Below are 14,719 nucleotides of genomic sequence, written 5' to 3' on the forward strand. Positions count from 1 at the left end.
TTACTCTTAAAACTCTTTTTTAATATTCTATTTGTGTGTTTTATTTATCAGTATCAGCACTGAGATTAACAATGGAGAAACATTATAATATTTATACTTTAAAAAAGAATCAATTTTAAGGACAAAATGAAAGTAAATAAATTGATTTTGTCTTGATTTTGTAAACTGACAAGTAAATTTAGGACAAATATTTTTTAATAATGTAGACAAGTAATATAAAACGAAGTAAATAATTTTTAAATCTCGAAATTAGCTATTTAAGGAGTATTAAATTTTTAGATACTACAACTAGCTAGGAATCATAGATTGGAAAAATACTACTGATATTTTCTATCCCATTGTTGAGCATTTTTTGAAAAAAAAAAAATTATGGATAAGGGAAGGAGATTAAAATGTGGAGAATCGAATCCTCACTAACAAAATAAAATTAAGTTCAAATAATAACTAATTGAACTACTAAAATTCCCTAATCCAATTGTTGAACAGGATACACATGTATATTAAAAATCATCAATTAGTTGTAATACCAATTAATAACATGATTTTCAAATAACAATAAATCATATGATAATAGAGAATTATATAATCCGGAAAGATCATAAATCAATAGAAATTTAAAATCTTTTTTTTTTTTAGAAAATGATATGTATTTATATTTGTTTAGTAGCTTTAGTCGAGACCCATAAAAGTTGACTTGACATATTGTATCAATAATTTATTTAGAACTCAATAATATAAAAATATTTTTCTCAAAAATTCAAAATTCATAAAGCATATAGCTATTTATAGGACACTAATAACACTAGTGATATTTAATTCAACCTCACATTATTTCAATAAGAGTAATCAAGTTCTAGATTGTTCGGCCAAATTACCTACCAATGTTGTAGAAGGGTCCTTTTTCTAAAAAAAATATATTTCTCTCATCAAAAGTCTCTTTGTGGTGGATCGGAGGAGGGTATGACAGATTCTATTGATCTATAAATAACGTGTGAACATGTAAATTTTGAATAGTTATCAATATATATTAATCGCCTATCTAGTTTTTTAATATAACAAAAGTATACACAATATATATACTATTAGTTTATATTATATGTCTAATATATGTACTTTTAGTATAAAACATATACTTACTTATTTACTTTATACATATCATATAAACTAGATGACTGAATAATTCAAACTCATAATTATTCGTAATAAAATAGGAGGGTGGCCAGGGGGCCTGGGGACTGGGGGTGGGGAGAGGGGACATGTTGCCTAACCTCTTGATCCTAGTTAAGGGGTAAGTCTATCATTTCTATATACATATTCATTACAAATCGATTCGATAAGTTTAGTTTACGATTTAAAAAATATATATGCAGTGCAAAGTTGAGGTAGTAAAATACTACTTCACTCTTTTCTTTTTTTTATAAAACGGTTAAGATCTCTTCATAAATGTTATAATTTTTTTATTAAAGAGATTCAGTATTTAATTGTTTTTGAATCTTAGTAGGCTATGGCCTAGGGATCCCACGTATTTCTTCTTCTCCAATTTATTTTCGTGCATTAGTTAACAACTCCTATCTATTATCAATCGTAGGGGGTACTGTACCTGGTAAGCCATTGAAAAATTCGGTTCGATAATTTTAGTTTAAGACTTTTTAAAAATATTATCATTATTATATTAAATTAATTTGGTATGATTTGATATTTAAAAGTTCGATTTTGATATTTTACTGAACAGCAAAATGGTGATCATAATTTGGTCAGCTTCGACTTATATATATTCCTATGATAAAAGATCATGACTTGGACTTTTCAACAAATGTTTCAATTATATCACTAATACCTTACACTGGTAAAAACATTCAAATTAAAATACAAACAATTCTCTTTGTTAAATCAATCACCCAAAAATATCATTTAAATATATTAAAATAGAGTACTCGGAGTTTCAACATCTAAATACCGTAGTTATTTAATATCTTGTGGTAGTCCTATTATGATTGGTTTTGTTCTAAGTTCTAACTTATCTTTTCAGACAAGAAGAACATTTATATAATTACCTCCTATCCTTGTCCTATTGTGATTGCTTCTATTCTAACTAATAATCTTTTTGGACAAGTATTATTGGACAAGAAAAAAAGTATAAAATATTGGGAAATATATCAAAATTTTACTAGTTTAGGAGTTAATTATTTAGATACATTCTAATTTGTAATATTATGAATCTTATCACATTTTATTTCATCCTAATACGCCCAGATACATGAATCTCGGGATACATAGGGTGTGTAATTTATTTTAGATACACTGTATCTAATTAGTGAATTCACATGTATTTGGGATACATAACAAATCTCCCTCGCCTCCCTTGCCTCTATTCCATCTCACTCGCTACTCTCCTATGTATCTGGTATCCCAAATACATGCGAATCAAACTAGATACATACATATACATGTATCTAGTGTAATCGCATGTATCTGATTTTAATGACTATCGCGCACCTCTCTCCCTATTTTAGTGTATCTGGTTACAAAAATGCATATATCTAAATGTGTCTTCCTCAATATATGGTAGAAAACTCTTAATTAGTGGTAAAATACGTAATTATTTAAAACTATAGATATAATTAGTATATATAATATAGATATATGTCTAATAAGATAGTTTTTTTCAAAATATTTCATTGCTAAAATATGCCATTATAACTTTTTAAACTTGACATATTTTTATAAAAATAGACATTTATTTACAGTTGACAGAAGTGTCTTGACATGCCTCCATTATGCCTAAAATGAATTAATCAAGAATAGAGCTAAAAGTTAAAAACCAAAAAGAAGACTCCATAATTATGAAGTGAAAGAGCTAGAAATTATGGGCTGACAGTCTAGGGGATGGGGGTTGTATTTTTTTTATTTTTTTTAAGTTATACTTTATAATTTATAAAAATAAATAAATTATACATGTCATTTAGAGGGTATTTGGATTGACTTAAAAGTTGGTCAAGTTTACTTTTAAGTCAGTTTTTAACTTCCGAAAGTATTTGACAAAATAAATAACTTAAAATAAGTCAAAATCAAAAGTAGGTCTCCCCCTACTTTTTATTTTTTAACTTAAAAGTTATTTCAGTTTAACTTTTTATTATTGACTTAAAATCTATTTTTTTAAGTCAATCCAAGCACACTAGTAATTAGTCTATGTAACACATTAGAAGTTGCTCTTATATATATGGGTGCTTAAAAGACACACTTCTGTAAAGTTCAAATGTCTATCTGATTACTGGCTAAATTAGACTACAATCTTATAAAAATATCAAGTTTAAGAGGCTATATATTATATAAGTACCTACCGATATCCTATTGTGATTGATTTCATTCTAACTATTCTTTTCAGATTAAGTCAGGTAACCGTCCAGCCTATTAGTGATATTGTCGATTCTGGATTTAGATTTGCACAATTATAAAACACGTCATTAAGATCTGCTTATTTATATATTCAATATCTCTCTTGTATTTTGTCGATGTGAGACTTCTTATTCTAAGTTGGGACAAAAACATATTTGAGCAACAATGTTTATATTTTTGAGGGGGGAAGGGACGTTATAACGTCAAAAGGCCTATATAAAGAGAGACTATATGCATACAAAGTCTTATTCATTCTATTCTACTACTACCATAAAAAGAAAAAAAGAAAAAACCTAGCCCTTGCATACTAAATCAAAAAGTCAACCTTTACTAATGAACCCTATGGGTCTATTTATAATAATTAGAAAAACTAAGACCCAATCCTAAATCAACAAGGAGTCCTATTTAGTTGAATGTTCGCTGGAAAAGTCGGCAGCTAAGTTTAAGCGCATGTGTAAGATAATTTACTATTCTTTTATGGTACATATATTCCATTTTACTTGAAGATTAGAAATGCATAACTCGACTATTCTTCTCAATTTTTCTTTAGATTCAGATACCCAACATGTATACACAAGAATCTAACTCAAACAACTCAGGAAACAACAGGGTATATAAAGGGATTAGAAACATCTGACTAGCTTTATGCATTACTTTGAAGATTTTGCATTCAATAAAATTTGGATTATGACACCATTTTCAACTAAAGAAACAACTGCATATTCAACCAATAAACCAATATTATAACATTAAGTTTTAAAGCTTTGAGTAAGTTTGCACCTTAAGTGATATGTTAGGATGGGATGTTGGCTAACTTTAATTAATTATATTTTGGTTGATATATTGGTTATATTTTTCATGTGTTGCAGGTGACAGATCCATGATTAAAAAGAGATATTTTCACTTAACAGAGGAAATCTTGAAAAAGAATCCTAGTTTTTGTGAGTACAAAGCACCTTCATTTGATGTTAGGCAAGAAATTGTGATTGTTGAAGTTCCAAAACTTGGGAAGGAAGCCGCTGAAAAGGCCATCAATGAGTGGGGCCAGTCTAAGTCAAAAATTACTCATTTGGTCTTTTGTACCACTAGTGGTGTGGATGTGCCTGGGGCGGATTACCAACTCACTAAGCTTCTTGGACTTGAACCATCAGTGAAACGATTCATGATGTACCAACAAGGTTGTTCTGCTGGTGGCACTGCTCTTCGATTAGCTAAGGATTTAGCTGAGAATAATAAAGATACTCGAGTTCTTGTTGTTTGTTCAGAAATTAATTTGCTATGCTTCCATGCATGCACCAAGAAATATCATGAGGAATTATGGGAACATGGGCAGTGTTAGTGTTTTGTTTGTGTTGGACGAGATGAGGAAAACCTCTATCAGAGCAAAATTAGGCACCACTGGAGAAGGCCTTGTCTGGGGAGTACTTTTGGGTTTTGGGCCTGGGTTAACTATTGAGGCAATCGTCCTCCGTAGTGTATCTATTTAGGCTGGGATACATTTTTGGGATACATAAAATAAGACTCATATTTACTAAACGTTATAGTATATGTTTGTTTTCAAAACATATACGAAATCACACACTTTGAATCTCGCTTATGATTTTGTGTAAAGTTCATATTAGGTTTTTGAGAGAAGCCACATTCCGAATCTTGAGATTACATCTACAATAATTCCCTCAAATTAACGTATGTATTATATTGCTAACGGCAAACTCTAGCTTATCATAGAAAGATGGTTTTAGTATTTTCATTGTAACAAGTGATATGAGTAAAAAGTACCATATCGATTAATTAATTGTAATTTTAATAGAAATCAATTCAAAAGTAATTTGTAATAAAAGAAAAATGTAAGGGTCCCATAGCCAATATATAGACCAAACAATGATTAATTGAAATATCTTTTATCAAAATATCACAGTATACCTAAGTTAAATTCTTTTTATCTCTTTCTATCTAAAATAAAATATTGAATCGACTCATGACAAAGCTTTTAACAACATAACAAAGCAACTTAAAATATTTCAAGTCATGAGTTCGACTCTTAAATTCAATTAGTGATTTTTTTTTATAATTGAGAATAAGTCCATCAACAATAACACACCAACAATAAACATAGTCATATGTGGCTTTTTATTTCAGCAGTTTATTATGTAATTAGAGATATGTTGGAGGTTTAACTCAAATAGCTCTTCCTTGAAGGTAGCTGTAGAGTTAGATGCTCTTTAGGTGTATTAATTTGGTTGTTAAGGGTAATATTTACATTTGTTAAAAAAAAAAAATATAGTCATGACTTAATAGATAGAATATTAAGTTCTCATTAATCTGTAGGTTGCTATGTGGATTCATTAATGGAATTGATACAAATTTATATTAGTTAAATCAGTAAATTTAACATATCGAAGGATTAAATTAAGAAAATAAAGTAACGTACTATTTTGCCTTTTCTTTTCTTCCCCCCTGTTCCCTTCAAGTTATTGTTTTCTAATAATTTAAGAGAAAACTAGAAAAATATACTCCATTTGAACACTAAAATGTGCAAAATCTTTTTTTTTTTAAAAAGAAGAAGAGATGGACCTAAATCAACTATTGATGCAGTCGTCCTTCGAAGTGTATCTATTTAGGCCAAAATATTTTACCATTACAGATAAAATTAAAAATAATAATAATTTAATATAATTATCTTAAAATTTTAAAATAACAAAAAAAAGTTGTGATAGTTATTCTAAAGAAATCACGATAAATAATTTAAAACACAAAAAAATGTAACTTTTAGGAGGTACTTAACTTAGTTATGTGCTATAAGAAATTAACTAGTAAAAAAATTAAAGCGAATAAACAATTCAAACTTCAACCAACCCAAATAATATTAGTATGAAGGTAACTAAATAGTGATACTATGGAAGCAGGCCATACTCAAAACCTTCACTTGTGTCACCCAAATCCTTCCTTGATTTTGATTCAATTGAAAAAATTCGAAGATTTTGTGATTGCATTCACCTTAAATTTAGATAGGTTTACTTGTGTAGGTACTAGGTAGTCCAAATGTGTTGCATAAAGTAAGATTACTTGTCCAATTGAGTAATACAAGGGAGCTAGTCCCCAAAAAGGCCCCACCTGTAAGTTTCTTTGTCGTTGGAAGAAAAAATATCTCTTAATATATTTGAAAACATTAAAATGTGCTAACAAAGGGTGTGCTAACATAGTATTTTCTGGTGGACAAGTGAATCTACATTTAGATTTTTTCCCCCCCAATATATATATGGTCCCTCCTCTGTTCGATCTCCGTATTTTTCGTCGTTACATCATTCGATATTTTTAGCTATGAGTAATTTATTGATGAACAGGTGTTTTCGCACCATTTCAACTCATAATTTCAGGTATAAATAGAGAGATTTACCCTTCTTTTCTACATTGAATTCCGAATTGCTAATGCATATTTTTTTCACAAACAAAATTTGAATCTTTGAATGATTTGAGACTGCCTTTGAATTCAACAAAATTGTAGGCGTTTGAGGTACTATATTTTTTTACTAAATATTTGTTTTTTTGGGTGTAGGTAGATGTAATATCTCAAAAGAAATGTATATGGGCCTCAAAATCGAGTTTGGAATCTATTTGAGCCATTAACATTCTGTTTGGATCATTGTTACTCATTGTTTCATAATGTACTATATTGTATTGTACTCTATTGTACTGTAATGTTTGGTAGATACAATGTTTGACTATATTATATTGTTTGTTGTTGTTTAATAACATTTTTATTGTTTGGTTTGACTGTATCGTCCTGTTTTCTAATTTATAAACTTACTAAAATATCCTTAATTATTCTAGGGTATGAGGTTTTACTAGAATTAAATAATGCAGGGTAAAGGATAAAATAATAATATGAAATATTATGCAAGGATATAATTGAAAAAAGAAATTAAGTAACAATGGGAACACACCAAATCGATTGTTCCATAAAATGGAGGTTTTCATTGTTACATAACAATGAAATTTAACAATAGAATACAATACATTTTAAGTAACAATCAAAACAAACATTGTAGGTATGATAACGATACAATACAATACAATGGGGAACAATGATCCAAACAGAGTGTAAAAGATAAAATTGACACAAATAAGTCATAGTTTTAGAGTATAACTAAACTAGGCTTAGTGTAGTTTTTTATTCCACTATATCAAACAAAACAAATGGCAATTGTTAGTCTATTAACGTCTAAATTTTAACATAAAATAGAACATTTTCTTCCACTTTATAAAGTGAAAGTTTTTCTTACACTTTATATAGAAATTTTCACTTTACCAAATTTTTTTTTACTTTGTTCCTCAAATTTTCTAACCCTATACTAGTCCCCAACCTGACAATCAAATAATTCGACTCCTCTTTTGAAATTCGAAAGTTCTCATTTGAAGATTTTCAAAAAATTGGACGTTCGTAGTACATTTGTAGCATAACCGACAACCCAACTCCTTAAAATCACAGATGGAATATTGTTAGATTTTATTAAATTCTTATTTTTTTTTTCCTTTTGTCGGTAAATAATCGTGAGTTGTTGCTGGACAAAACTATAAAAGGACAATTGTATAACTAACTTTGTCCTATATTGTGATTGGTTCTATTCAAATAATAACTATTCTTTTCGTACAAAATAGAGCTCATTAGAGGTCTCGGGTTTGAGTTTTGAGTATGAAATTTTTTTCGATAGGGAGCACTATCTCCGGATGGGGCCTTATCTGGCGCAAATTTGAATTAATTGAACTTCAATGCAGATACTAGACACCGAAAGATCTTCTTTTAAAAAAAAGTACAATAGAGCTGGACAAAAATGTAAAAGAACAATTATACACTTACCTACCAATGTTCTCTTCATGTGATGATTGATTCTATTCTAAGTTATAATTGTTGGAGTTTTGGTGTGAGTAAGAAATTAACATAAAAAATAAAAATTTGAAGCTAAGTTTATCGATCAATTTACATTGTATTTGGAAATAAGTAGGTTTATCTTTATTTTCTGATTGAATTTTGAATCACTTTTACATATTTTTCTTACTAACAAAAATCAAGTATGATTTAAGGCTGACTTTGAATTCGACGTAGTTATAGGCGTTAGAGGTACTGCTACTCTTGCAACATGTTTATATTGAGAGAAAGTAATCCATCACCTTGGATAAAATGTGGAGATTGACAACACTCTTCAAAAATAAGTCGAGAGTTCATTTGAAACAAACCTCTTTACTATTACGAGATAGAGATAATATTCACTTAGTGGGATTTCACTGTTATGTTGTTGTTTGTTGATGTCTTCAAAATGTATGGATAAAAATGAGCCAACAATGATTCATATTTGAAAGGACAATTAATAAAAGGCCACGTTATGTAATTCCAAAATGCCTATATAAAGGGAGACCAATATGCAAAGTAAAAAATAAATATATTCATTCTAAATACTACAAGAATTAGAAGGGAAAAAAACCCCTAGCAAATAAAATCACTATTTTTTTTCCGGCAAAAATGGTCACCGTTGACGAGATCCGACGGACACAACGGGCCATGGGGCCCGCCACCGTGTTGGCCATCGGAACAGCCAATCCTACTAATTGTTACGATCAAAGTATCTATCCTGAATATTTTTTCCGTGTCACTGGCAGTGAACATAAAGTTGAACTTATGAACAAGTTTAAGCGCATGTGTAAGATAATTAATTACTCTTTTTATTTGTGGTACACATTCCATTTTACTATTTGTTATATACTCTCATTTTCAATTTATTTGTTAATTCAGTACGACATTTAAAAAATAATTTTATGGTCTTAAATTAAAAATATGTCAAATATACACACACACATATATATATATATATATATATATATATATATATATATATATATATATATATCAAAATGTCCTTTAATTTTGTAGTTTTAAATATATCACGTGAATTTATATTAAAGAGCTACTAAAAAATGTTAATGTACGAACGGATCGATATATGTACATATGCATGCATGTCTCTAGCTCTATGATCACTATCTATAATCTCTCTCTCTCTCTATATATATATATTTAGTAAAGTCTCACAACAAAGTTAAAAATGTATAAGGGGATTTGAAATAATTGACTAGTTTTGTAATATTTATTTTTTTGCCACTTTGACCTAAGGGAAAGATAAAGAGTAAATTTTAGGTGTAGCAAACATAAAAATCATATTTGTATGTTATAGCTATAGTTTGTATAATTGCGCTCCATAGCAAACTTTACTATTAATATGTATATTTCAGTATACATATACAAAAAAAAATCAATTGTTTAATATGTTTCGGTATACATACAAAAGAATCAGTTGTATAATTTGTGTTTGTATAAAGCGAGGAAGAGAGAAAGGCAAAAGAAAACTGGGCAGGGGATGATCTGTATTTGTATAATTATAAGTGTATAAGACGAAAATATATGTATTTGTATATACAATTTTCTCTCGCTTTATACAAACACAAACACAATTTATACATTTGTGTTTAATTTGTATAAAGTGAGAGAGGCGAGTGAGAGTGGTGAACGAGATCTGGGAGAGTGGCGAGCGAGATTCTCTGGGGGAGAGAGGCAAACGAAAAGATATGTATATATATACAATTTTCTCTCACTTTATACAAACACAAACACATTTTATACATTTGTGTTTGTATAAAAGTGAGAGAGGCGAGGGAGCCAGCGAGAAACAAGATTGGTGAGCGAGAATTTCAGGGAGAGAGGCTAATGACAACAGTTTGTTACGGGTTACAATTAAATCAAACTGTGGTTATAATATTTAATTTGAATTAATGGTTCGCTATTTTATACAATTTTTCCAAAAATAAATAAATTACAATGTAAATTAATATAGCATTTTAACGTGGTGTTTAGTAAATTCTCTAATTATGATTTAGTTAACTTATATTAATGATGGTTTACAATTTTCGATTACATTGTTGTAGGTGATGGATCAAAGATTAAAAAGAGATATTTTTATTTAACAGAAGAAATCTTGAAAAAAAATCCTAATATTTGTGAATACAACGCTCCATCATTGGATATTAGGCAAGAAATCACGATTGTTGAGGTGCCAAAACTTGGGAAGGAGGCAGCTGAAAAGGCCATCAATGAATGGGGTCAGTCAAAGTCCAAAATTACACATTTGGTATTTTGCACCACTAGTGGTGTGGATTTGCCTGGGGCCGACTATCAACTCACTAAGCTTCTTGGACTTGAACCATCAGTGAAACGATTCATGATGTACCAACAAGGTTGTTTTGATGGTGGCACTGCTCTTCGATTAGCTAAGGACTTAGCTGAGAATAATAAAGTTGCCCGAGTTCTTGTTGTATGCTCAGAATTAGCCAATTTGGTTTGCTTCCGTAATCCAAATGAAACCGAGCTTGAAGTTTTGGTTGGACAAGCCCTCTTTAGTGATGGGGCATCAGCTGCCATTATTGGTTCAGATCCAATCATGAATGTGGAAAAACCTTTGTTTGAGCTTGTATTCGCAACTCAAACTCTTCTCCCAGATAGTGAATACGCAATTACTGCTTACCTAACTGAGGCTGGGCTGAAGGTCGAGTTACATAAGGATACTCCGATGCTAATCTCAAAAAATATTGAGAGGATTTTAGTGGAAGCATTCCAACCTCTTGACATTTCTGATTGGAACTCTATTTTTTGGGTATCTCATCCAGGTGGACGTGCAATTTTGGATCAAATTGAATTAAAGTTGGGCCTAAAGCCTGAAAAACTCAAGGCAACACGAAATGTATTGAGTGATTATGGGAACATGGCTAGTGCTTGTGTTTTGTTTGTTTTGGATGAGATGAGGAAAACCTCTATCAAGGCAGGATTGGGTACTACAGGTGAAGGCTTTGAATGGGGTGTGCTTTTGGGGTGTGGGCCTGGCCTAACTATTGAGGCACTTGTCCTCCGTAGTGTTTCTATTTAATTAGGTCGCAAAAATGTTTAAAATAAATCGAGGATTAATATCATTATTGTCTTTGTATTTGTTGGTAATGAACTACTACTATATTGTTCACGATTAGTAATGAAATACATTTCGTATCATTATGTTTATTTGTATCAAAGTATATATTGACCCAATGTGGCCACTACAAATTTGGTTTTTGAATGTTCTAGATTTTTATTTTTTTTGTGGCGACTTTGGTTGTCGCTAATCAAGATTGTACCTAAGTGAAAACTTATGAAAGGACGCCACATAAATTAGGACAAAACACAAAGGTATATATCATATATGTTTATATTCAATTCAAAAGTAAAACATTACAAGAAAAAAAAAAACACAAATCAAATTCATTTTTCACACAATTTATATCAATCCACCATCTCTTGCTTAAATAATTTTTTTCAGTACGTAAGATGAACAGTAATCCTTAACAATGTCTCTGCACCATCAGTAACATGTTGCCCTGCTGGTATAAGTGAACGAATTTCCGCGAATCCGCAAGCATTTTTAAATTTACCAGTTCCTCCTGTAACTGAAATTCTTGACATTGTACTTCCAATTCTATAAACTCCGAAAAAATTGAGGCTATCGCCATATTCGCCTCCTTCCATCATGGCGGTAAACGCCATCATTTGAGTAGTTCCATCTGCAGAACTTGAAACATATACACCTTGTGCTTTTCCAAGTTTTTGTGTGCCTAACTCAGGGGACAATGTCAAGTAGTCATCGATAACTGTAATGGTACCTGTCCAGACATAATATAATTAAGATTGTTAAAATTGTGATTTTTCTAGTGACGTAAGTATTTAGATAAGATGTTTACATAGTAAATTCAACATGGTGTTAGAGCAGGTAAGTGTTATTGGATTCAAATTGCACAATTCCACCTTAAAAAGTAAGAGAGATACTTCCACATGTTTGACTAATGAAAAAGAATCAGACGCTCATGTTGACATATAATATAGTTAAGGTAGATGAGATGGTCACACAATCCAATGTGTTTGGCAAATAATAAATAATCACGTTGACACGTCATTGAGACATGGTAAATAACACATTAAAGGTCCTAGGTTCTAATCTTACCGCTATATACCTACAAATAGCAAAGAAAAAGGCCAATGAAAAAGAAGCAGACCTACACGTGAAGGTCATGTTGAGACATGAATAGTATGTAATCAAGCAAGTGGTCCTATGTTCAAATCTCATCATCACAGAAAAAAAAGAAAAAACTAACCAACAAAAAAGAATCAAGACAACATGTGAGAAGCATGTAAAGACATAATATAAGTTTTAAGGTAATCAAAAGTATAATATCTCTCTAACAGCTTAAACTTTTACGTACCAAACCCGAGGCCCAATCCATCAGGGCCTAATTGAGTAGTCACACCACTAGCTTGGCCATTCTGATTTCCAGCAAATATTGTGCCTGCTAAGCCAGTTCCTAGTGGAACACCATTGATATTAAATGTTGGAATTGCACCATTAGAATTAGGAATTGCTACACCATCTTTAGGTGGTTGAAAACCTAAAGGCCTTGCAAAAGGAACTTGTCCACTATAAATATTGCCTAATAATCCGGTAATTGGTCGAGCTGTTGGATTATTTCCTCCCAGAATATCATGCATGTATAACTCGAGTATCGATCCTTCGGGAACTTGAGTGTCAATTGCAACAAGAAGGGGTGATAATTTGGTTATTGCTACTAAGAAAATTGCAAAGAAAACGGAATATGGTGATAACATTTTGAGATTTTGGTTATACGGAAAAACAAAGTTTTTTTTTCTTGTTTATGATTTGTTTGATTGATTATGAAATTATGGTCAAGATTGAAACTATATATAGAAATATAATCATAAGTGGGACATAATGGAGTTGTTGTGACATGGAGTTATGGTGCAATTGTTGGTGTTTTTTTTCCAACTTTTTTGGTGCAATTGTTGGAGTTATTCCAACAAAACCTCACAAAATTTTGTGTCATTATTCATTATGTAACAATAAAAAGTTCTATACATGATTAATTTGTGTTATAGAATGTGTTAGAGTGAGTTGGTTACATTTTGTTAAACAAGGATTAGCTTAATTATTGAACCTAATCCATCTTTAGTTCTTCCTTTTGTTTATTCTTATAATATTTCTTATGTTTGATTGTTTTCTTCCACCATTCATGTAAAGCAAACTCCAATGTTCATCACTGCAATAACAGTGAAAAATGACGGAAGTCGATTTTACAGGGCGGTACTATTTGTTGTTTTTGTTACTATTTGTTATTTCTTGTATTTTTTTTGGGACTATTTTTTCTCTTGAGTCGAGGATCTATCGGAAACAGAGTAGGAAAAAGGTTTACATATACTCTAGCCTCTTCAGACCTCATTTTGTGGGATTATACTGAGTATATTATTATTGTTGTTGTTGAATATGAATAATTCATATAGCTAACCCCGATTAGATTGAAATTAAGGCGTAGTTGATTAATTGATATCGATAGTTTCTAGGAGAGTGTAAATGAGACTTATTAGTTCCAAACAAAAAATCCTAGAAAGTCCAAGCTAACGTGTGTGAATTGTAAGGTTGTAACATTGGGAGGGATTTCTTATTAGAGTTTCAAACCAAATCATGCCAATATTATGGAAGTTTCTGGATCGCTTAAAATAAAAGTAGTACCAAAGGTACAGGAAGTTTTGACCAAAATAAGCTATTTAAAAAACCAATTCACCAAACTAATACGCTTTTTAAATTTTTTACAAAAGTAGTATAAACGTACTTCATGGTAACGTTTTAGGTTATTTTTATTTTAAAAATTCAACGGACAAAAACTGACGGAACTAACGACGTTAAATGAATAAACGTTACTCACAATAACGTTTATTGAAAATCCAATCATGTCAACCCTGCAAATGCAAAATCAAATCCTGCAAATTTAAAATGTTACTCATAGTAACGTTTTAGGTTTAAAACGTTACTCACAGTAACGTTTTAGGTGTAAGAATCCTTTGACTCCTGCAAATTTAGCTATAAAACGTTACTCATAGTAACGTTTTACCTCAAAAACGTGACTGTCAGTTACGACACTCTGTTAAAGTCTTCCTTCATTTTTTAAACTGACCACATGTGATTGTAAAATAAATGTTGTTGTAAGGAATGTTTTGCATATTCCAACAATATTCAACAAAACTTTTACTTGTGTTGCCCATTGTTAAAATAATATTCACAAAACTTTATTAGGTAATAAGTCAAGTGTATCATATTATTAAGAGATTTTTTAAAATAATATTAATAAATTAGAAAAATAATTTTAAAGCTATAGTAAGAACTTAACATAATATGATAAACTTGAC

The 14,719-nt window shown here is 30.4% G+C and overlaps 1 protein-coding gene and 1 pseudogene across 1 annotated transcript; one reads left to right on the forward strand and one right to left on the reverse strand.

Annotated features, from left to right (window-relative positions):
- LOC125828463 (uncharacterized) overlaps positions 1–11,366 on the forward strand; it is a 32,689-nt pseudogene extending 21,323 nt beyond the window's left edge.
- A 315-nt stretch (positions 11,367–11,681) lies between these two features.
- Positions 11,682–13,160, reverse strand: LOC125828622 (dirigent protein 18-like). The gene is made up of 2 exons (XM_049507937.1): positions 12,727–13,160; positions 11,682–12,129 (listed from the first exon to the last, which is right to left on the reverse strand). Exons 1-2 carry the CDS (start codon positions 13,124–13,126, stop codon positions 11,786–11,788), a joined length of 744 nt encoding a protein of 247 aa, XP_049363894.1. The 5' UTR covers positions 13,127–13,160; the 3' UTR covers positions 11,682–11,785.
- Positions 13,161–14,719: the final 1,559 nt, after the last annotated feature.

The sequence above is a fragment of the Solanum verrucosum genome, unplaced genomic scaffold (assembly GCF_900185275.1).
Source record: "Solanum verrucosum unplaced genomic scaffold, falcon-dt-bn FXZP01000273.1, whole genome shotgun sequence".
NCBI lineage: Eukaryota > Viridiplantae > Streptophyta > Magnoliopsida > Solanales > Solanaceae > Solanum > Solanum verrucosum.

What these genes read in the sequence shown, in the direction of transcription:
- LOC125828622 (XM_049507937.1), bottom strand. Translation starts at nt 13,126, where the DNA reads ATGTTATCACCATATTCCGTTTTCTTTGCAATTTTCTTAGTAGCAATA. An exon ending in TGGATTGGGCCTCGGGTTTG is followed by an intron (nt 12,130 to 12,726) that starts GTACGTAAAAGT and finishes ATGTCTGGACAG; the next exon opens with GTACCATTACAGTTATCGAT.